This window comes from Rhincodon typus, chromosome 11 (genome assembly GCF_021869965.1).
Source record: "Rhincodon typus isolate 14 chromosome 11, sRhiTyp1.1, whole genome shotgun sequence".
In the NCBI taxonomy this organism is placed as follows: Eukaryota; Metazoa; Chordata; class Chondrichthyes; order Orectolobiformes; family Rhincodontidae; genus Rhincodon; species Rhincodon typus.
Window position 1 is genome coordinate 43,185,722 of NC_063342.1, and position 24,532 is coordinate 43,210,253.

At 37.9% G+C, this 24,532-nt stretch overlaps 1 protein-coding gene across 2 annotated transcripts in view; it reads right to left on the reverse strand.

Moving 5' to 3' along the window:
• Positions 1-1,695: 1,695 nt before the first annotated feature.
• arl6 (ADP-ribosylation factor-like 6) overlaps positions 1,696-24,532 on the reverse strand; it is a 38,129-nt gene continuing 15,292 nt past the window's right edge. For both annotated transcript variants that reach the window (XM_048602848.1, XM_020529819.2), the window contains exons 4-8: positions 18,911-18,979; positions 16,520-16,614; positions 11,723-11,852; positions 10,278-10,333; positions 1,696-3,409 (exon numbers count right to left, since the gene is read on the reverse strand). In XM_048602848.1, the coding sequence (XP_048458805.1) occupies positions 3,384-3,409; positions 10,278-10,333; positions 11,723-11,852; positions 16,520-16,614; positions 18,911-18,979 (376 nt within the window). In that variant the 3' untranslated portion in view covers positions 1,696-3,383. The remainder of the gene's footprint in view (positions 3,410-10,277; positions 10,334-11,722; positions 11,853-16,519; positions 16,615-18,910; positions 18,980-24,532) is intronic.

The window sequence follows — 24,532 nt, forward strand, 5'->3', positions numbered from 1 at the left end:
TGGATAGTCTTTAAAGAACTCATACACGGCTTTTTGCAACAATACATTCTTTCAAGGTGGAAAAATGCAGCTCTTCCTCCGCTACATTGAGGACTATCAGTGATGCCTCGTGCTCCCATGAGGAGTTTGAACAGTTCATCAACTTTACTAACATCTTTCACCTCAACCTCAAATTCACCTGGAGCATCTTCGATACCACCCTCTCCTTCTTGGACCTGTCTCCATCTCTGGTGACTGCCTCAAAACTGACATCTATTTCAAGCCCACTGACTCCCACAGCTACCTGGACTATACCTCCTCTCACCCACCTACCTGCAAGAATGCGATCCCTTACTCCCAAATCCTTCGTCTCCATCACATCTGCTCCCAGGATGGGGCATTCCACTCCCGCACATCCCAGATGTCCTCCTATTTCAAGGACCATAACTTACCCTCTCCAACGATCGAAAATGCCCTCAACCGCATCTATTGCATTTCCCGCACTTCTGCCCTTACACCCCCAACAAAAATAAAGGTAGAATTCCCCCTTGTCCTCACATATCACCCCACAAACCTCCAGATCCAGTGTATCATTCTCTGCTACTTACAAACCGACCCCAAAGAAACATTTCCTTCCCCACCCCTATCTGCCTTCTGAAGGGACCACTCTCTCCGTGACTCTCTCGTCTGCTCTAGCCCCACCACACCCGGCACCTTTCCCTGCAATTGCAGGAGGTGCTACACCTGCCTGTACACCTACACCTCACCTCATTCAAAGCCCAAAACAAACCTTTCATATCAGACAGGGGCTCACCTGCACATCCATCAACTTAGTCCACTGTATCTGCTGCTCCCGATATGGCCTCCTCTACATCGATGAGACCAAGCATAGCTTGAAGACTGTTTTGTAGAGCATCTGCGCTCTGTACACGACAAATGACACCTTCCGGTCGTCAACCATTTTAACTCCCCCTTCCACTCCCTGGGTGACATGTTCATCCTGGGCCTCCTCCAGTGTCACAATGACACCACCTGCAAACTGGACGAACAAACCTCATATTCCATCTCAGAAGCCTACAGACCGATGGCATAAACATGGAATTCACCAGTTTTAAAATCTCCCCATCCCTGGCCTCATCCCATGTCCAATGCTTCCTCTCATCCCCGCCTCCTTGACCTGACAACCTGTCCATCTTCTCTCCCGGCTATCCGTCCCACCACTCCCTACCTGCACTCACCTATCACCATTCTACCTAACTTCCCCAGCCCCACCCCTCCACTCTATTTATTCCCAGCTCCCTTCCCCCTCCCCATTTCTAAAGTAAGGTCCTGACCCGAGACGTCAACTTTCTTGTTCTTCTGATGCTGCCTGGAACTGTGTTCCTCCAGCTCCATACTGTTGTCTTTATCTCAGGGAGCTTTTTCTGAAGCCAGGGGAGTGCAGTCTTTTCAGTGATTAGTGGACCTAGCCCCATGTTTCCCACTCAGGAAATACACAAAGCTTCTGAACGTGAGGTGCATGCTGCAGCACAACAAGAAACTGAGTCTGTGAAAAGAAAATGAAAGGATTTAGTTTGATGATATTTTCAATTCCTAGTCAAGTACAGCTTGGGATTTAGCAAACTGAGTGATTATGTCCTAATGCAACAGCGTAAAAGGCTCAAGGTACATACTGCACCATTCTGAAAATAGTTGCCATGTGATGAAGAAGCTAAATACCACTAACTGATTTACTTTAATTTCCATTCACAAGATAGACTCAAATAATAAAAGATTTGATTTCATCCTTCCATAACACTTCACTAAACGTGATCAGTGATTATCTAAGCAAATACAATGATTCCCTCAAAACGTTGTTAACTTCTTAACTTAGGTAAAATGAAACATCCAAAAATTGCATTTTATTTGGGTGACATAACAGACAAGGAAGCTAATGCAATGTTTAAAAGTTTCTCCCCATCATCATTTACATAATAAATAGTCTGGATTTGTGATTAGTGATGAAGTGACACTCACAACTGACATCAAAGAAAGTTGCCCATAAAGGTCTCTTTGAACTGGGTTTCATATTGCCTGACCTTAATTTATATCTGGCGTCAAGTAAAATGGATCCTGAGGTGTTCAGCAAGTGTGAGATCATCAGGCAGGGTAAGCAGCCAATCACATTATGGGATTCTTGGAGACCACAAGATGGGAAGTAAAAAGCATTGTGTGACCTTCACTTTTTATACATTTTGCAGAAAGCAAAATAAAGATTATAACTTACATTAGTTGAAATACTAGAATTAAACTGGATTTCATCATGATGGAAACATTTGACATTGCACAAATGTAAAATTAGAAAGGGTAAAACTGGTCTTCAGCAGTAGTTATTACCTGGTACACATTTTTTTTAAAGAAAAGTTACAACATTACTAAGGTATAACTTTTCCAGGGTTTTTACATCAATATCACAGTATAAAAAGTCAAGTTTTCATCAGTTCAGTGATTTCTCATTGATTTCCATAACTGGGGAGTTCAACAGTGCACTCCTATGGAGAGCAGAGAAATACAGAATAACCTTTGGATTTCAAAGTTCAACTGCGAATGCATGAATGGCAAAAGTTGCGTCAGTTTCACAGAGAAGTAATGACAGAGAACACTGCAATTTTGTCATCTGTATAATCACCACAAAATCTGGTCCATACAACTGATCAAAAGGGTCATGTTTAGAAAAAACATATTTTTCTAAACATGTCTAAAAAGCATGCACCAAGTCTACGTGGATACTTCTATTTCAAGTAGCCTGATTTGGTGCTTTTCTCTTATAAAAAAGCATCAGAATATTACCTACATAAAGAGCTATACATTGGTTTTTCTCTCCTCCCAGCCTGCTGTGATGAAAAAAGGCTGCACATTGCTCTGTGCTAAGCAAAAGATTTTCCAAATTTAGATCAGCCAACAGTGGCCTATAGTCAGGTTGTCAAGGTCCTAACAATTGCTGCGTGGTCTTAATTTATTTTTCACATTATTTAAAAAGATGTTGCCTGGGAACGTGTGAGGCTGCTCTTATCTTATTTACATGTTCAGAGCACGCTGGCAGTGAACCCCCAATTCAAGACTCTTTGTACAAGTAGTACATTTGATGCTTTTTTAAACACCAAATTCTCATTGGGTACTTCTTCCAGATCTTTATAACTATTAATTCCTTAATATAGTGTGAAGTAAAATTTACACTGTATCTTAGCATTACAAAAATACTACATTACTTTGACTATGTACATTATTTTGCTTTCTGAAACATATAATTTAAATTGAAGGTAAATTAAAAGTTTGGTCCCCAACATGATGAGATATATTTGGTGCAATATTCAACTCTGGAGTAGTGTCAAATCACATTCTTTTGCTTCTCTTTTCAGTTGTCTTCATACCTTCATTGCTTTGATTTGATCTGGTGAGTCAATAACACAAAATCAATAATCGTGATAGAAGCAGGACAGTAGGTGCTTTTCTCTGATATAATAAAATTTGCATAGTCCACTATAATCAAGTGTTGGCCAAAAATTGTAATTGTCCATTCTAAAAATAATAAATAATGTAAAATTATTGGTTCAGAAATAGTAGGAACAGCAGATGCTGGAGAATCTGAGATAACAAGGTTTAGAGCAGGATGAACACAGCAGGCCAAGCATTTTCTGAAGGGTCTAGGCCCGAAACGTCAGCTTTCCTGCTCCTCTGATGCTGCTTGGCCTGCTGTGTTCATCCAGCTCTACACCTTGTTATCTAAAATTATTGGTTACTGTATTACATGAACAGATAATTATCGGGGGGGGGCAAAAAAAAATCTCACAAACCAAGTATTAAGCTTGAGACGGGAACAATACTAGAGAAGGGACATTGATGGATCTAAGCAGATGGCGGCCATCTGGGATATTGCACAATATGTGACTAGGAAATGCTGGCTGTGCTCACTACGTTCCTTAAGTTAAAGCATTCTATTATCTGGTTTGGCATCTAGTCAGTGTCATAGAGTTACAGTCATATAGCATGGAAACGGACGCTTCGGCCCAACCAGTCCATGCCGACCATAATCCCAAACTAAACTAGTCCTGCCTGCCTGCACTTGAACCATATCTCTCCAAACATCTTGTATGTATGTACTTATTCAAATATCTTTTAAATGTTATAACTGTACCCACATCCACCTCTTCCTCTGCAAGTTCATTCCACACATGAACCACTCTAAAAATAAATTGGCCCTCATGTCTTTTTTTTTAAAAATCTTTCTCCACTCACCTTAAAAATACGGCTGCTAGTCTTGAAATCCCTTACCCTAGGGAAAAGGCACCTCCCATTCACCTTATCTGTAACCCTCCCGACTGTATAAACTTTGAGAGTAGGATCTGGGATGTTATGTTGAGTTTGTACAAGACATTGGTGACGCCTCTTTTGGAATACTGTGTCCAATTCTGTTCGCCCAGTTATAGGAAGGATATTATCAAGCTGGAGAAGGTTCAGAAGAGATTTACCAGGATGTTGCCGGGTATGGAAAGTTGGAGTTAGAAGGAAAGGCTGGACAGGCTGGGACTTTTTTCACTGGAGAACAGGAGGTTGAGATGTGACCTGATAGAAGTTTATAAAATAATGAAAGGTATAGATAGAGTTGAAAGTAGCTGTCCTTTCCCTAAGATGGGAAATTTCAAGACTAAGGGGTCACATTTTTAAGATGAGAGGAGGGAGATTTAGAAAAGACATAAGAGGCAAAATTTTCTTTTACACAGAGGGTGGTTTGTGGTGGAATGAACTTCCTGATGAAGTGGTGGATGCGGGTACAATTACAATGTTTGAAAGACATTTGGATGGATGTATGAACAGGAAAGGTTTGGAGGGATATGGGCCAGGAGCAGGTAGGTGCGACTAGTTTAGTTTGGGGTAATGTTTGCCATGGACTGGTTGGACCAAAGGGTCTGTTTCCCTGCTGTATGACTATGACCCCTCAGCCTATGCTCCAGTGAAAAAAGTCCCAGCCTATCCAGCTTCTCCTTATAACTCAAACCCTCCAGTCTACATTAGCAAAATGTCACAACAGAAAAAATGCTCCAGTTTTCCTTTCTATTACTTTCCTGTGATATCTGTTCACTCTAATTCACAGTGCAATGGCTGAAAGAATAACCAGCAGACTGTAGATTCTGTCATAATGACACAGACAGGTTACCTTCCCTGTGTGAACACATATCAGTGTTACTTATCTCAGGGTCAGAGGGTTTACTAAAATAGCAAGTACCCTACCACTTGTCGGAAAGTATGAGATGAGGGGGAGGCGATGGCCTAGTGGCATTTTTGCTGGACTGTTAATCCAAAGACCCAGATAATGTTCTGGGGATCTGGGTTCAAATCCTGCTATGGCAGATGGTAGAAGTTGAATTCAATAAATTTCTGGAATTAAGTGTCTAATGATGACTGTAAATCCATTGTCGATTGTTGGAAAAACCCATCTGGTTCACTATTGCCCTTAGGGAAGAAAACTGCCATCCTTACCTGGTCTGGCCAACATGTGACTCCAGACTCTCAGCAATGTGATTGACTCTCAACTGCTCTCTGGACAGTTAGGGATGGGCAATAAATGCTGCCCTGGCCAGTGACACCCTCATCCCCTGACTGAATATAAAAAAATAAGAAAAAGCTCAAAACTGTACAACAGAAATTCAGTTAAGAAACTTTGTGACAGCCCCTTGAAAAATTTGAGTTGTTTTAACGATTTTAGAGGATGATATAGAAAGACAGCATCTTACCAGCATCCCTTATCTTATTTTATTCAGTTGGTTTAGGGGGCTGTGGTGAAATGAGAGACTGAGGATCCAACTTGCTAGTCTCGTGATAAAATAGGCTTAATTTTTTAATAGGCTTAATTAATGAAAATAAAATTCATGATAGGCAGGTCAGCATTTACTATCCAGAGGGCAGTTAAGAGTAAATCGCATTGCTGGAGTCACATGTAGGCCAGATCAGGTAAGGATGGCAGTGTCTCTCCCTAAAGGATATTAGTGAACAAGATGGATTAGTCCAGCAATCAACAATGGATTTCCAGTTATTATTAGGCCCTGGTCCCCAGAACATTACCTGGATCTCTAGATTAACCCAGCGAATAATATCCCCAAATCTATCAACACATCTCACCCCACCCCCCCGACATTAATATACAACCCCACTTCTTCATAATTTGATGATTTCCAGTAAGTAATTAATCTCAAGAATATTTCTGCCTTTTGATTATTCAAGTGAGCCTCTAACAGATTTGAATTACGGTGCATCACGTCAAACTTGATTCCACCTTCATATGAGGTCTGAATATGCATATTTTTGGCATGGGTCACTGGAAAATGGATCTATTTTATCTTCCATAAAACAAAGCACTGATGCCAATTGCTGTGTTTCCACTGCCACCCTGATCAAGATTGGTTAACACTGTGGGAAAGGAACTCAAGAAGCCTTGGCTGTATGACCACACACGTTGGGCAAATTTGCTGAATATTAAAGTTTAACAATTAGAATTGGCATGGTTATAGCACAAAAGAAGGCCATTTTACTCATCATGCACATACCTGATCTCTGAAATAGCATCTGATAGTTCCACTGATCCTTTTCCCTGTAGCTCTGCAAATTTTCTCTCCTTAGATAATTATCCTCACTACTTGTTGGCTTATTGGCAATCATCTTACATTAATGACCATGTCATCAATGGGAACAGTTTCTCTATCTGATCTTTTTATACTCTTCATGAGTCTGAACATCTTTATTAAATCTACTCTATACCCTATCTTCTCCAATCTGTGTAAGTGAAGACATATTCCAATTTTATCATTTCACCTGCCTGAATTTGTAATTGCTTTTGTCAGATGCAGAGACATTATTTTTTCTGTAGAGTCCAATTTGTTTAGTTTCATAATGAATGGTAAGTGCTGCATCTAAAACAAGTTAAAGCAGCAAAAAGGACATTAAATGAGTGTGCTGGAAGCATTTGATATTATCAATGAAATTCACTTTCTGCACTTCATGGAAAGCACAACGATACAGATCAGAAGTCATTTCGTGAAATGGCCTGTTGGAATGAGCTATGCAATTAGTTCCTCTTCCTTGCCTTTTCCCTATTCCTCAAATCTCCCATCTCCAAGTATTTATCCCATGTCCTTTTGAAAGGTAGCATCAAATTTGATTCCACCACCACTAGAGAAGCAGCATTATTTAAAAACTTAATAAATTAGTTTGGCAAATGCTTTTTAAAAACTCAGCAATCATATGTAATTGCAACAGAGATCTTCATTCTGAAAAATCCTTACATATATAAAAGGCACTAGTCCACTTTCAAAGCTCTTTAAAAAGAGCTAGACAGACAGTTATAATGTAGTGACTCGACTATTTTCTCAAAGTCAGATTGCCAACTGGCTAATTGAATCCATTTGATACGACAACAGGAATTAAATCGGACATATGTTATCACTCTCGTTGCTATAAATGGATGAATGAATGAGCTCCACGTGATGATATTCTGGCAATTAAGTGGATATAAAATATCAGCAAAATAATATTAAAATTTTTCAAACATTGCATTAATGGAGTATAATATGGATAAAATGACCCCTTAGATGACTGTAGCCTGCAGGCAGTAGCAAATGAAATTATTGCACATTGTTGGGTCAGAGAGTAGTGGGTTCATTATACTGTGACTGATGTTCCAGAGCTACGAGTATTTGATTATTAATGTAAAAATTCAACTGTGGCCCAATATCATTGAGGAAAACATTTTTACTACAATATTTCACACTAGCTGACTGTGACCTTTCCAACATGCAAGAATTAAGGATACAGATTTGTGCTGTTGACTCATGGCAATCAGGAACTAGATTGAGACTACCTTAATTCATTTTTCTTGGGGATCACACAGTTCACACATAAAAGAGACTTAATTTTATAAATTGGTACCGTATTCAAATTCACATTCCTAGAAGATGACAACTTTTCATTACTTTGAAACCCAGACATCCTGCAAATGTGTTTCACTTTTAATCATAAAACACTGGCCCCCCACCCAAATAATTTGGAGTTGTAATTATAACAAATTAATTTTGTAGGAGTTACAAGACATGGGTTTAACCACCTGTATCCATAAACTCCTCCCATCTATATTCACTGTTAAAATATTTTGTTTGAAAATGTCTAATTTAAGAAAAAATAGGGAGAAAGGGGAAATAAATTAAACAAAAGAACAAAAAGACAGGAAACGTTTGGTTTAACCATATAAAACTATATAGTACCTGCAGTCAAAATATGCCTGACACCTAGTGGCTGATATTTTATTTGCTATGGCTTGCTGTAATTATTCATCAGATGACTACAGTGGCATTTCTGTACATAATGAAGATAAAATGAGGTTTAATATCAAATTCTGAAAATAATACAATTAATAGAATCTCTATGCATTTGCTCGATTATTCTAATTATAGTTTCTAACATTCAACATCCGATTTATAGATTATTGATCATTGCAGAAATAATTTTAAGAAAGTTTAAAAGTGTACATGATGTAAGATGTGGATGTTTATTAACGGACATGCAAAGAACAAAATTTCCATATTGTTGTTTCAAACGTATTTATTACATTTAAAAAAAAAGAAACTTTAGATAATTCCCTCACTGCTTTCCTGCCTTGTCCTTATTTGGTTAAGAAGTTGGGTTCAGCTAAGGCACTGTATCTTCCATGGTTGCTTTCAATTCCACTGTAGATTATACAATAGATGCGTTTCACTAAAAACGACAGTTTGTCTCTCTGGGTGCCTGTCTATAATTTGTAGGCTATAAATATATATTAGGATGTGAATAATGTTGATGATCTTATCAGATATATGAACAGTCCATCTCCATTTAGATATTTAATTGTCCTCAAACTGCTCTCATTGCTTTCTCCCTTATAGCAAAAAAATCTGAATACTGATAATTCCCAAGTGTAATTAATATTTAAACATTAGGATTAAATACAATATTGCAATCAAATTTTAGAATACATGAATAATTAATTCAGGTTTTGATTTTTTATGACATAATTGTTAGTTTGCATGGTTAATTTTAAAAATAAGAAGTTTTTTTTAAACAAAACTTTAATATCCAACTAAAACTGGCCCAAATAATTAACTTTAAATGCAGACATGATGGAAATATGTCACAGAAATTAAAGTGATAATACAGCGAGAATTGTATCATTTTGGAAAGAGAGTCTGATTGTTCACTTTTTTGTATTGCACAAAAGGCAAAGTATTTTTAATTTTCACTTCCTAGCTGTGAGGAGCAATACAATTAATCAGATTGGGAATACCTTTGTTGCTCAATAAGGCTAGACACCGAAATCTAAACCCTGGAGTGCGTCTGAAAATATATCATTAATATTTACAAATTTATTTTGCATTCCATCTGAATGGCATACTGATAGTGAACAGCTGGCTCCAAGACAGTGTAAACTGTAGATTTTGCAGAGTTTTGTCAGTTTGGTAACAAGTTCATCTCCAAATCAAAAGGTTAGGTGTTTCAATCCCACTGTAGGACTTTGGCATTTAATCTTAAATTGATAATGTTGAAAGAGTTTGCATTGTAGGAGATGTAATTTTTGGACTGAAAGCTAAGATTTTATACCACAACTAAGAGTTTCAGTGATTTAGGCGAATGTCCATAATTTTATGACACAATATGAAGAATAGCATAGTATTCTTAGTTAACTTCTTCCCTGAACTGTATCCATCAAAAACAGATTAATTGATCATTCATCTTGCTTCTGCTTGAATGACTTTGCTGCATTTGACTACAATAGAGTGATGGACTTAGATCATTAATTCAACAGTGAATTACTCAAGCAGGAGCATGGGACTTTATAAAAGCAAGCACTTTCTTCTCTCCTGCCAAAGTTTATAATCTATAATAATTTATTCACCTTTGATGTTCAGAATAAATTTCCTACTTATGAAATAAGACAAGTTCTTTCAAAGTCACTTACACTTTTATCATTGTTGCATTTATTTTGTACTGTAGTTTTGATTATGGATATACATTCATCAGCATAGAGTCCTAAAACTGCAAAAATGACATGCTATGCAGGACAGTCATACTGCTAACACAATGCTCATGAGTCACATGCAGTGAACAGGGCAAACACAAAAATCTAATGTAGCGTAAGGAAGGGACATAAATACGTGCATGAAGCTTACTTATGCAAGGTGCTTTCTAAGGTATTAAAATGGGAGTTAATGGAACATTGTTAAGTTACAAAATTATACCTTGGAGCCAGTCAACACCTTCTTGTAGTCCTTCCCCTTTTATTGCATTACTGGCACTAAAAAAAAAATCAATAAAGTAAACTGTCAAACAGGCTACCAAGAATATAATGTAGCCACATCACCCAACATGTGCTTATTCAAAGCAGCTTCCAGAAATAAATATTTTAGACTCATTTTAGTTAACCATAGTACTGGCAGGGAGTCTTATTTTTGGAAATCATTAAAGGAACACAAAATCAAAGGAAACATCCAGCAATGTCCTGATACATACTTTGAGGGTGCCTACTAGGTTTTTTTCTAAATAAGTACAGGATGAAATAAATGCTAACAGTTTATATTTTTGCACTATACTTTCAATAGTGCTTTCGGTTCTGCACTAGTCTCACAAACAAAATACAAAATAGAAAAACAAGAAATTCTATTACCCAATACTGATAACTTTTCCTTCACAACTTTTAAAGGAGGCAGAAACTGTTCCTAAAATTTCAAGATGATTAAATATTTCAAGAAGACTTCAAGGGTGGCCCAGTCACTCAGTGGTTAGCACTGCTGCCTCACAGCATCAGGGACCCGGGTTTAGATTCCACTCTCAGATGACTGTTTGCACCTCTCCGTGTCTGCGTGAGTTTCCTCTGCATGCTCCAGTTTCCTCCCACAATCTACAGTTAGGTTAGGTGAACTGGCCATCCTAAGTTGCCCTTATATATCCAGGGCTGTGTGGGCTAGGTGGGTTAGTCATGGGGAATGCAAGACTACAGGGATAGGGTAAGGGGTGGGTCTGGATGGAATGCCTTTCGGACGGTCGGTGTGGACTTGATCGACCAAATGGCCTGCTTCCACACTGTAGGGATTCTACGATACCAATTTTTTTGCGTTCATAATATCTGAAAGCAAAATCAGTGTATTGCTTAAAACTAATAAAGGTATTACCAATGAAAAAGTGGACAATACAGCTCATGAGCTTAACAAATAGGGAGTCCATCCAGGTTACAATTCACACCTAAGGAGCATTTCAATAAACGAGGCAGATATTTTGCTGACAGAGCTAAAAATGGAGCATGTTTTAACTTTCATGTGCAATTTCGAAGAATCAATATGGAATGAAAACATATGCAGGTCTGGTCATCCACCTTTAACTGCAGTGCTATAATCATGTAAATATTTACTGCCATCATGTGGCGAAACTTCAACTCTGCACTGGATTGACAAATTGGCCAATTTAAAACTTGTCTGATCCTTAGCCGTGGTATTTATTTAATAGGGTCAACTATTCTTAGAATATTTGGGCACATGAATATCTCTTCAATTAAAGGTAAGGATAAAGTAGAAAATTTCCACTTGAAACATAATTCCATGAGCATTCACTCTTTTACAAGTGTCATGTAGAACTATGTGGTTACAGAGAAATAAACATGCTGACATAAATAGGCTGTAATTCTGCTTACCAAATATGCCAAGCCTTATCTTTGATATTTTCTAAACACAACATTTGGGAAACCTTGACAGACGACAAAGCATCTTTGAGGTCCATCTTGTTTGCAAAAAATAATATTGGAATTCGTCTGTGTTTAATGTCTGAAAGCAAAATCAGTTTTTACTTTAATTAATAAAAGGTCAGAAATATTTTTGCCTCAAATACATACTCTAAAAAGATGAACAGTACACCTGATAATCCTGGCAAATGAAATGTTCTTTATTTATTCACGGGATGAGGGCATCTCTGGCTAGGCCAGCATTTACTGCCATCCCCAATTGCCTGGAGGGCAGTTAAGAGTAAACCACATTGCTGTGGGTCTGCAGGCACGTGGTAGGCCAGACCAGGTGAGGATGGCAGTATCCATCCCTAAAGGACATGAATGAACCTAAATGCTACTAAGTTTTAAGATGTTGCCTTATCTATTTTTTCAACAGTTTACTTTGAATTTCTTCCAGTGAAAGAATTACCTTAAGGCAGTTACCTGTGGAACTAGTGTTGCTGGCTTAAATAATCTAAAGATGCTGATGAGTCTGAATGATGTCGCCATTAGAGAGTCAGTTGGGTAAGCGATGGCGAGATCAGAAAATGAGATTCTTGATGTTGAGAAAAAAAAGTCTGATTTTCCATCCAAGATTTTAACGCCAGAATGAGAAACTGGTTAGTGAGTAGCAAGAGGCCTATTTGCATACACTGACATCTCCTCACTACCTAATTTCGCTTCATTTAGAATGAGCTTGCTATTTTCCCAGGCAATGGAATGGTAATGATTCCTGACATGAAAATCATAGCGGGTATCTGGTGGCTCCAGCTTGACCAGTATTTTCCAAGATTCAGAGAATGGTCCATGCTCAGCAACCACCTGCATTCGTCGTCCAAGGAAGCTAACAATGGATACGCACCAGACTCACTATGAGTCACAGCCACCTCAAAATCACTTGTGGTAGAGCTCACCACTTCAATACTGCAGTCATACTAAGCTCACTGATATCTTTCATTGTAATGCTGATACGCACCCAATTGGGGTGCATCACAAAACTCTGACGCCTCATCAACTTTGGAATTCTCTGCCTCACCACTTCATTCAGAACTTAACAGTTTCAGCACTTCTGTCTTGCCTTTTAGCATAGAGACAAAGCCTGTCATGGTTGCCAGCAGTGATTAGTCATGGAGGTGGTCATGTTGCAGAACAGCACTGAGCTACATTTGTTCTATGGTGCTCCCATTGAACGTAGATAATTTAAAATGCCCAAGACAGTGGCGGAGTAGCAGCACAGCGTCTGAGCTTCTGGACTGGGGCTCATTCAATTCCGTCTGCTTTTTCTCTTTCTCTTTTTACTTTTGCTCTTTTTTCTTCTCTTTAAAAGTCTTTCCCGACGTCTTCGACAGGGCGAGACGAGGCCTGGCCTCGCCTCCCAAGCATGTGTGGCAGCAGTGGCGACAAAGTCAGCAACTCCCAGCATTGACAGCTGTGAGACTTGTGGGAAAGGATGGCAAACCCAGCGTGTAGGAGAATGAGCCCTGAGGTGATGTCAGCAAAATGCGACCAGCAACAAAAGGTGGCTCCTTAGCATCGGTGACTTCATCGTTGGCATCGAAGCAATGGCAGGAGAGCACCATGACAACATAGTTAGTCTCCGACTTTGTTGTACACGGCGCAGACAGTGAGAAAGGTGAACTGGCCCAACAGCAAAAGATGACGCCTTTGATGACTTCGATGTTAGTTGAGTCTGGTGAGGTGGTGGTGGTTCCGAGCAGGCTCAGAACTCAAATGTAGACTGATTTCACTTTAAACCATATCTTTTCATTTTCTCTTATTCTTAAACTATGAAAATCTTGCCAGGCATGACAACCTGAGCTTATTATAAGCAGAATCAAAGTGATTGAGATTGCCTTGCAAATTTGTTGCAAAATGGGCAACAACATCTGCAAGCTGTACATCATTCATGTCATGGTGGTTAGTTTAGTTCTTATATAGAAGTAATTGAATTTAAAGAGCTTGTCATCTGGGTGGCATTTCATACTGATTCTAGACAGCAGTTGATCTTTGATGAAATGATTGGCCATTGTCAAGTCAATAGCAAACATTCTGGAGGCTACCACAGACTGCAGTCCAGAAATTAAGGGGCCCATTCAGTGTCCCACTCCCATATAATTACGAAACAACTGTAGGTTTGTGAAGAAAGCACAGTTAATGTTTCAGGGCCTGTGACCTTTCTTCGGGACAGTTTTGAACAGCCACTGGACCTAAAGCATTATACTTTCTCTCTACAAATGCTGCCAGACCTGCTGAGTTTCTACAGAAATTCCTGTTTTTATATTAAATAATGATGTCACTTAGGTGTTACAACAGCTCAACATAACACAAAAGTAAAGAGCAATGAAACAAGTGCATTTTAAATTTAAAAAATGTTATATTAAATAAACTAAACAAATTCAAAATCAGTGAATTAAACCTGTGGTCCAGACAGATTATAACCATATACTTTGAAAGAATCAAGCACAGTGATAGCAGTGGCATTGCAATGTATTTCATAATTTGCTACAGAACAGTGTAGTGCCAAAAAAACTGATGAACAGTTAAAGTACTTCCTATATATAAGAAAGGGGCCAGAACGTGTCCAGGAAATTAGTGACCAGTTATTTTAATATCAGCAGTAGGAAAAATAATGCACTCTTTATGAAAGGAGAGAATAGAAGAAAATCTAAAAAAGATAAATATAAGAATGAATAGTCAGCATGGATATCAAAAAGAAATATTTTGCTTAACTATGCTTATTGAAATTTTGAGAAGGTAACAAAAAGGCTCAATGGTGGTAATGCAGACATGGTTTATCTTAATTTTCAAAAGGACTTCAATAAAGTGCCCCATAATGGACTAATGAATATGCCAGAGAATGTGGAATGAGGGGACCAGCAGGTGGTCTAATTAGACCCTTAAGATTCTGGAAAGTTTTTCTACAATGGATATACACAATGATTTCTCTTCTGGGTAAAAACACACCTCCAGTCCATCAATATAAAATGGTGACCATGAAATCCAATTGGGATTTTGGAAGGAACTTCTTTACTGAACGAGTGGTAGCTGGCTTCAAGACAAAAAGCAGACAATAGGATTAAAGGGCAGTTACTTATTGAGTGTGAAGTGATGCTCCACAAGGATCATTACTGACAGGGACCACTGTTGTTCACAGTTTCTATTAACAATTTGGACTCTAATATTAAAAAAATCGCAATTTCTAAATTTGCAGAGGACAACAATATTGAGGATTGCAACAAACTACTATATTAATAACCATGAAGTAAAGACAAACAATTGGCAAGTTCAAACTAGGTAACTGTCGTACATTTTGGTAGGATGAAAAGAGAGGTCGTATTACTTGGAAAGGGCAAACCTAAATGGGGTAGATGAGGAAGGGATCTTGGAGCACGAATATAACGAATTACTGAAAATTGCACCATAGGTTCGTCAGGCCACAAAAATAAACAAACCCAAGTACTAGGCTTTATTTCTAGAGCCATAGAATTGAAAAGAAGGGGAGGTATGCTAAACCTGTATGAAATCTTGGTTTGAATGCACAGAAGTACTGTGCATCATTCTGGTTGTCATACTACAAAAAGAACAGAGGGGGCGCTGGAGAGGATGCAGGGAAGATGCCAAGGATTTGCAGTCGGAAAGGACTGATGGGCTGGATCTGTTTTCGTTTGAGGTAAAGCAGAGGGGTGGTCTAATTAGACCCTTAAGATTCTGGAAAGTTTTTCTACAATGGATATACACAATGATTTCTCTTCTGGGTAAAAACACACGTACAGTCCATCAATATAAAACGGTGACCATGAAATCCAATTGGGATTTTGGAAGGAACTTCTTTACTGAACGAGTGGTAAGAACGTACAACTCACAACCACAGGAAGCTGTTGAAGCAAATAGTAGATGCATTTATGGGGAAACTAGTCAAGCATTTGAGGGAGAAGGAGCTAGAAGATTACAATGGTAGACTTAGTTGAGGAAATGTGGGAGGAGGTTGAAGTGGATATCAAACACCACCTTGAACAGTTTGACTCTGTGATGTTTATCCTGATGATCCTTATTTCAGAAAAACTGGCACCAAAACACAGTTGCAATGAACACAAGACAAAATTCTTGTATTACTGCATCATTGTACATGTTCCACATTGGTTATACATGTTGTTTTAAATCAATGCTTTCAAAACAAAATTAATCATTTTCAAAATGCAACTCTGCTTTGAAATGTCATCTCTTTAGTAAACATTTCTCAGGTGCTTACATCAACTGAACAGATTTCACCTTGGAATAATTTCTATATCAAACAGGAACAGCAGGCAGGAGAAATTATCACAATAATTTTGATGAAGAAAATTATTCGTTCTGGAACTTGTATATTTCAAAAAGACTTTATGGAGTTTTACACCAAGTGAAGTTAGCAGCAGCCACATTTAAAAGCTGTTTGACCACATTTACCATTTAGCTCAATTGTGAGTAAAAACCTTCCAGGTCCCAGTATAATCTTAAGGCACATTTAAGCAGCTTATTTAGCAGCTTGTGTTACAGCTGGAACTCTTATGCAAGCTTAAGTAATATGTTAACAGCTTCTCTTGAACACTAACAGTTATTTTTTTTAAAAAAGGAATCATCAGCCTTTACTAGGTAAAACACACTTTTGGCTATTTTTATAGCTGTCAGAAGAAGATGAATGAATATTTCTTAAAGGTAAAATGAAACAGAAGCAAAGATAAATGATCCTACCTGGATGATTAAGAAGTGTGTCAAGTTCTTCTTTGGCAACCACCATCCTTAATTTGTCACTGCTATCAACAACAAAAATGATGGCCTGGCCTTCCCTGAAGTGCCAAGGAGAAAATATTATACTGTTAATACTCTATCACTTTGGTCAAACCGTATGAATATTGTACAGTGTAGCCAATATATTGCATACATCATTCCAAAATGGTCGACCAATATTTTGCTACCTCACTTTTAACAACTTGATACTTAAGCAACCATGATTTAATTCTTAGCTAAATAAACAAATTGGCAATTGTTTTTTTCTACAGTATCTGCCAATTGGCAGCACTTTCACTTCTTAGAATAAGATGCAAGTTTGCCTACTCAGCTAGTTATTTGTCCATCAAACAACAGCACCAAAGGCAGACAAAATTATCATTTTTTGTCATTGCATTATTGCTATTTTGTTTTATGAAACAACAGCAACTAAAACTCATTGGCTTTAAAATACTGAGAAAGTATTATACAAATGCAAATTATTCCCTCATATTTTGTGACCTGGTTAGCCATGGACTGGTTCTGAAAATGCAAGTTTATGAAATTAAACAGAAAATAATTAAAAGTCATTTAAAACAGCTTAAAACATTTATTTCTGTTGGCAGAAATGGTATGTGGGTGTAATTACATGAAACTGTTTATTAATTCTGATTTTGGAAATTACTAGTTGACAAATTAACCAAAATTAACAATGTAGTAAAGTAAAGTCAGACCACAGCTGGAATACTGTGCACAGATTTTGTCCCTGTATTTAAGGGAAGATATACTGGCCTTGGAGGTAGTCCAGAAAAGATTCACTAGGTTGATCTTGGATATAGAGGGTCTGTCTTAAAAGGAGAGGTTGAGTAGGTTGGGCCGATAGAGGCAATCTTATAGGGATTCTTAGGGAACTTGACAGGGTAAATATGAAAAGGTTGTTTCTCCTTGCATGTGGGTTTAGGACCAGACAGCATAATCTCACAATAAGGGGTCTCCCATTTAAGACATAGCCGAGGAGAAATCTCTTTTCTGAGAGCATAGTGAATCTGTGGAATCCTTTACTGCAGACGGTGGTCAAGCCTAGGTCGTTAACTATATTCAAGACTCAGCTAGACAGATTTTTAAATCTGAAAGAAAATTAAGGGTTATGAGAAAAAGACAGAATTTGAGGATTGTCATCAAATCATCCTTGATCTCTAAATGGCAGAATAGACTTGATGGGCTGAATGACCTACTTCTGCGCTGACATCTTATGATCTAAAGGAACATTATTTTGTTTCTTTAAGATGGATTTTAAAATTCATTCATTCCAGGCAAGAATCATAAATTTGAGCACACTGCACACCACACAATAAATCAATAACTAATCCATTGACTTTAAAAGATAATTCACTAACACAGCCACATTTCTTCAGTAAACTTACAATTGCAAACTCATAAGAGAAGGTACTGTGGTTGCATGTGGTATAATGATAAGGGAACACAGATTTAGGATTTTAGTAAGTACATCCTTCCTCAGATAGACACCAAAACAGTACATAGACGTCAGGTGCAATCTCACCAAGGTTTGATACAACTGCAATAAGGCATCTTAATCAAATTGCCTTGAAATGAATGCTAACATAGCATTTGACTTCCTAACTCTTGCTACTCCTGCATGTTAGTTTTTAGTCATTCATGGACAAGGACACCCAGATCCCCCTAGAAATATTCTGCCTGTGTGTATTTTTTTTTACACCAAAAAGTGAATAACTTCACAATTATTCACATTATCTTCTATCTGCCACATTCTACCATTTAGCCTGTCCAAATCCTCTTACAGCCTCCTCACAACTTGGATTCCCACCCAACTGGAACTATTATTCTTGCAAAAATGTTAAAGGTACCATTTTCAATCCTTGAAAAAACTATCACCTTATTAATGGATGGAAACCAATGTCATTTACACTGTTCAATTATCATTCCAATAATAAAGTATGAACAGTCTCTTCCAAATATGCTACAAATATTTGAAAATATTGCCAAGTTATTTATTTAGTTATAAAATAAGTGCTAATTTCTTGCACATTTCTAGATTTTAAAGTTCTGTAAAGATAAAGTTAAAAAGTTTAGATAAAATAGATATAAAAAAGCTATTCATTCAGTTTTATCCAATAATTCTGTTTAAAACAACCTTGACTGATAGCACAAAATGTTTCTTCCTGATTTAGGTAGTTTTTTTTTATTTATCATAAAAGTTAAAAAGCGAAGTTATATATTTTGAACAACAGGTTTCTCATGATTTAACTAGCTTTGCCATTGCGCTTAACCTCTAGTTGGATATCTATACAATTTTTCTATGAATTTACTGCATTTTGTTCTTTACACAGCACTTACTTATAATAGTGTTCCCACAGGTTTCGATATCTACCCTGGCCAGACATATCAAACACTGTAAAGGACAGGCTAGGGAAGGAAGAGAAGGAAAAGCATCAACTTGGTGTTTGACACATTTGCAAACAAAATAGCATGCTTGATTTCCCCAAATCAAGCAATGGAGATATCCGCACAAGTACATTTTCCATTTGTTCAACATAAACCTAAAAATCAATGTTAACAATAATCATGACAAATGTAGAACAAAGATATTTCAATAGGTTAATGCTTCATTTAAATAGCTGATGGGGAACTTCATTCACACCAGTGTTTGCTCTTCACTAAACACTGTCAGCAGGCAGATTTCACATACTCTCTATACTGGTACACAACCCACTCACCATATTGACAGAACAAAAGTTCTGTAAAACTGCACTGTTTATCTGCACGTAATACTGCACAACTATCTAAGACCGCAACAACTATCAGAACGCAGAGAGAATATCACAGGGACCTCCACGTACGTACACTCAGTAGAACTTCCGCTACATCTCATTGTTCCAAACTCTGTTATTACAATCTTATCATGTTAACTATCAAACCCCACTATATGGAATGAAAGAACTTGTTCACTGAGAAAGGGTTTTGTTTTAGAACAAATGTGTTGGCATTCTGTTTTTTTGTAGTAACAAGATTTGAGTGCTCAATCTGGTAAAATTTTTCCACATATTACAATTGGAAATGGTTAATCTTATTGGACCAATTTTGTTCAGATTGTTGAGGCATCAAAATGAGTTATTTTCTACAACATGCTCTATATGTGTCACATTGGGAAAAACATGAATGCTTCATTAACATGGATAAAGAACACTACTAAACAATAATTCTAATTAATCCTTTCACTTTAATTATCAGTATATAAATAATTACACTGATAACAAAAATGGAAATAAGTAGTCATCGTAATTGCCGCTAGTTTCCTTGATCAGGAAGGTATGAGCGTCCAAACTAGTGCAAACTTGCTCACATACAGCTTTAGCAATATTGTACTTGATATGATCGGATGCTGAAGGGTAAGGCCCTCCTTACAAAATAAATAATTTAATGATCGGAGGTCAAATATGACATATGATTGTGAACACAGACTTAGTCTCAGACTGTAGCTAGGGTGACAGATGGAATTGATAGTTGTGGAACAGAGTTTGGAGGCAGGGTGGTATTTAAATTAGTTGGAAGGGTGCCAGGTGGGGAATGTGCACCTTGCCACCTCTGTCCTGATTACATCTGGGGCACAAAGACTCACGGTTGCCCTTCCATTCCTGAAGCCAACTGCAAACATGAAGTGGGCAGTTAATGTCCACTTAAAGGCCTTATCCGCTACCATTTGAAATCAGTTGGCAGTGGTTGGGAGACTCGCCATATTGTTGCGAAGTTGGGTAGAGTACTTGTGGACTGGAAGGCAGAAAGTCAGAATTGGGTGTTTCCAAAATGCCTGCGTGTGCGTGTGTGCTTGCGTGTGTGAGAGTGGGGGGGGGGTGGCGGGGTTGGAAATTGGGTGGGGGAGGAAGCAGTGAGTGGTCCCTTTAAAAGATGATGTGCTTTTTCTAAGCTTAGAGATATGGGGTCAGTATCTAATAATAAGAGATGAAAATATTTGTACTCCCTGTGAAATATTGCCTGAGACAGTGATAATCTGTAGAATAAATGGAAAGAGAATCAGTGTTCCAAACTGGAGAGGGGAAAGAGAATCAGTGTTCCAAACTGGAGAGGAGAAAGTGGGACTGATAGAAAGAGTGGCTATTCCAGGAATACAGTTTCTTTTTAGAAACGATATAGCTGGATCACAGGTGGGAGTGATGTCGCTTGTGGCAGAGAAGCTGAAAGAAAACTAGGGAACTGAGGAGTTTAAACGAAAAATCCCTAGAATTTTTCCAAAGTGTGTGGTGACAAGATCCCATTGCCATAAGTTAAAACAAGAAGGGAAAACAAAAGATAAAGATAAAGGAGTTGATATCTAGTTAGGTGACACTCTGTTTGATGAAACGGTAAAGGAAAAACCTAAGCAGGCAGACAATCAGGTGGAGGTGTTTAGTTCTGAAAGATTAATGGAGTTACAACAAGAAGGTGAGACGATAAAGGATTTATATCATAAAGCCTATTCGGAAAAGGAATCAGAATGTATTCCAGAATGCTATTACCTTAAGGATAAAATCTTAAGGAGGAAATGGAGACATTGTCAGGTTAGTGCAGATGAGAAATGGACGCAAGCTCGCCAGACAGTGTTGCCAGTAGAATACAGACATGAAGTATGGCGGGTAGTAGACGAATTACCTGTAGGAGGTCATCTAAGAGTGAGGAAGACTCAGGTTAAGATACAGAAGCATTTCTATTGGTCTGGATTAGATAAAGATGTGTGGTTGAATTTTGCCATACCTGTCATGAATGTCAGATGATAGAAAAGACAGTAATAAAACAAGTGCCTTTGATGCCAATTTCCACATTTGAAGAACCTTTTACGAGGGTTATGATTGATTGTGTAGATCGCTTCCAAAAAACCAGAAGTGTGATCCAGTATTTGCTAACCATAATGGATACGTCCCCCAGATTTCTGGAGGCAATTCCATTATGGAATGTCAAGGCAAAATAGATTGTGGAGGAGTTGCTTGCTTTCTTTACCCATTATGCATTACTGAGAGAGATTCAGTCAGACCAAGGGTCCAATTTTACTGCTAAACTATTTAAGGAGTTCATGGATAGTTTAGGCATCAAACACTTTCAAACAAGTGTGTATCATTCTGAGTTCCAGGGAGCATTGGAAAGGTGGCATCAGACCCTAAAGACAATGCTGAGGGCTTACTGCCAGGATTACCCAAATGATTGGGATAAAGATATCCCATTTATATTATTTGCTATTACAGATGCTCCAAATGAATCGACACAATTTATTCCTTTTGAACTGATATTCGGACACCAAGAAAGAGGGTCCGAAGTCAGAGATCTCACAGTTGGATTATGTATCTGAGGTAAGAGAAAGATTAAACAGAGTAGGTGAATTAGCTACACAACATTTGAAGATGGCACAGCACTCAATGTAGCAAGAAACAGATAAGAAATCTAAAATTCGTACATTTGCCTGTGGGGATAAAGTGTTGGTGCTGATACCAGTGGTAGGAGATTTCTTCAAAGCAAGCTTTAGTGGTCCCTATCAGATTAAGAAGAAATTAAGTCAGGTAAATTATCTGGTAAAGATGTTAGATAGGAAAAAAAATTATTGGGTATGTCATGTGAACAAGCTAAAACCTTACTCTGACAGGGAAACGGAACGGGAGAAACAGGTATTAGTTACTCCTACTCAGTGTGAGGAATCAAATCCAGATGATTTGGATTTTGATGTGCTTCAGAATAAATTTAATAATGAGGAAGTCCTTAAAGAATGGGATAGGGTAGTGAGCTATCTGTCCCAGGAACAGAGAACTTAATTGCAAGAGTTGTTACAGTGCTATGAGAACATATGTAGAAATAGAATGAGGAGGTTGACATAGGCAATGCTGTTCTGAATAAACAACACCCCTACAGATTTAATCCTCTCAAAGCAGCGCAGGTTCAGAAGGAAGTGGAAGCGATGCTCCAAGAAAACATCATTGAGCCAAGTCAAAGCAAGTGGAGTTTGCCGATCGTGTTGGTTCCCAAACCTGATGGTACTCAATGATTCTGTGTAGGTTATCAGAAGGTCAATGCTGTGACCAAGTCTGACTCATACTCAATTCCAAGGCAGGAGGACTGTGCGGGAAAAAATGTAGGACAAGCCACTTACATAACAAAGTTAGACTTATTTCACGGTTACTAGCAAGTACCTGTGTAGGAGAGAGCAAAAGAAGTTTCTGCCTTTATAACCCAAAATGGGCTACGTCAATTTAATGTAATGCCATCTGGAATGAAGAATGCACCAGCCACTTTTCAAAGGCTTATGAACAGAGTTGTTGCAGGATTCACTAATTGAGCCATCTATATAGATGACATAATCATTTTAGTCATTCGTGGAAAGATCACATGGAGCACTTGGCAGAGCTCTTTGAGAGGCTACAGAAAACAAAGTTGGTCATAAACTTGGCAAAAACAGAATTCGCGAAGGTGGAAGTGATGTTCTTAGGGCACAACATCTGACATGGATGGATGGCACTAAGAAACGTGAAGACAAAGGCCATCGAGGAATTTCCAAGACTATCCTAGAAGAAGGAAGTGCTATGATTTTTAAGATTGAGTAGATTCTACAGGAAATTTGTATGCAACTTTAATAGTGTGGTGACACCGCTGACAGATTTGCTAAAGAAGAACACAAAATTTCGGTGGACAGACCAATGCCAGCAGGTATTTGAGAATTTAAAAGCAGTGTTAACCACCGTGCCAGTTACAGCTATGCCAAATTTCTTGAAACCCTTTAAAGTTGCCATCGATGCAAGCGATGTAAGGATTGGAGCTGTGTAGTTACAGGAGGATGATTGTAGAATTGAAAAGCCAATCAGTTATTTAAACAAAAACTCAATATCCACCAGAAAAAAAATATTCAACCATTGAAAAGGAGAGTTATTCCGTTTGGTAATGGCTTTACAACATTTTAATGTTTACGTTGCAAACAATGCATCAGAGTCAATTGTGTATACCGATCACAATCCTTTGACATTTCTGGAAAGATTCAAAGACAAGAACGCTATAGTACTTCACTGGAGTCTCATGTTACAAGCATTTAATTTACAGATTGTACATGTTGTGGGTCGTGAAAATATTATTGCAGATGCTTTATTGCGAGTTTAAAAGAAAAATGTTTATATAAGATAGAAATGGTAGTGTTCAATGTTGCGTGTGTGTATATAATATATAGAATTAGTATGAGATGTGTAACTCTAGATTAATGAGATATGGATCTAGTAATATAATGGAGTTAAGGTTTTAAAAGAGGAAAAAAAAAGTCATCAAGGGGGGAGGTATTGCAAAGTTGGGTAGAGTACATGTGGATTGGAAGGCAGGAGTTAGAATTTGGTGTTTGTAAAATGCTAGGGGGGGAAAGCAATGCATGGTCCCTTTAAAAGATGATGTGCTTTTTCTATGCTTAGAGACTTAAACAAAATGTCTGTGCATAGCAGGTTGTGTGTTTGCAGGTGCGCAGAGAGCCCTCGAATTGAAACATTTCTATCAAAAAGCCGTACAGTTAGCAGGCTAAGCAGCAGTTTTGTTTTGTTATCAAGACAACAAATTTTGATTTTAATCAATCAATTTGAATCAGGCACTTAAGATACCAAAAACCAACTAAATTTAAATTTGATGGTTTTGACAATATAGGACATATCCTACTGTAAGAAATTGATATGTCATCAAGGGTATAAAAGGAGAGGGCATTAGAAAATCAGGACAGCGAACTGTCATTTGCAAGAGTTAACAGTTCTCAGCTCTCAAGAATCACTAGCTCTTACAGTCTTCTCTAACTTTTAGAGAAAGCACCATCTAAATCAAAGGGACCTATTGCACAACTGGTTAATATTCCTTCAGAACATTCAATGGAGAAGGCACAGAACATTCCAGAAGACATGTATCCTGGCTATAATTTAGACAGACTAAATTCTATTTTTATTTTTTTAATATAAGTGG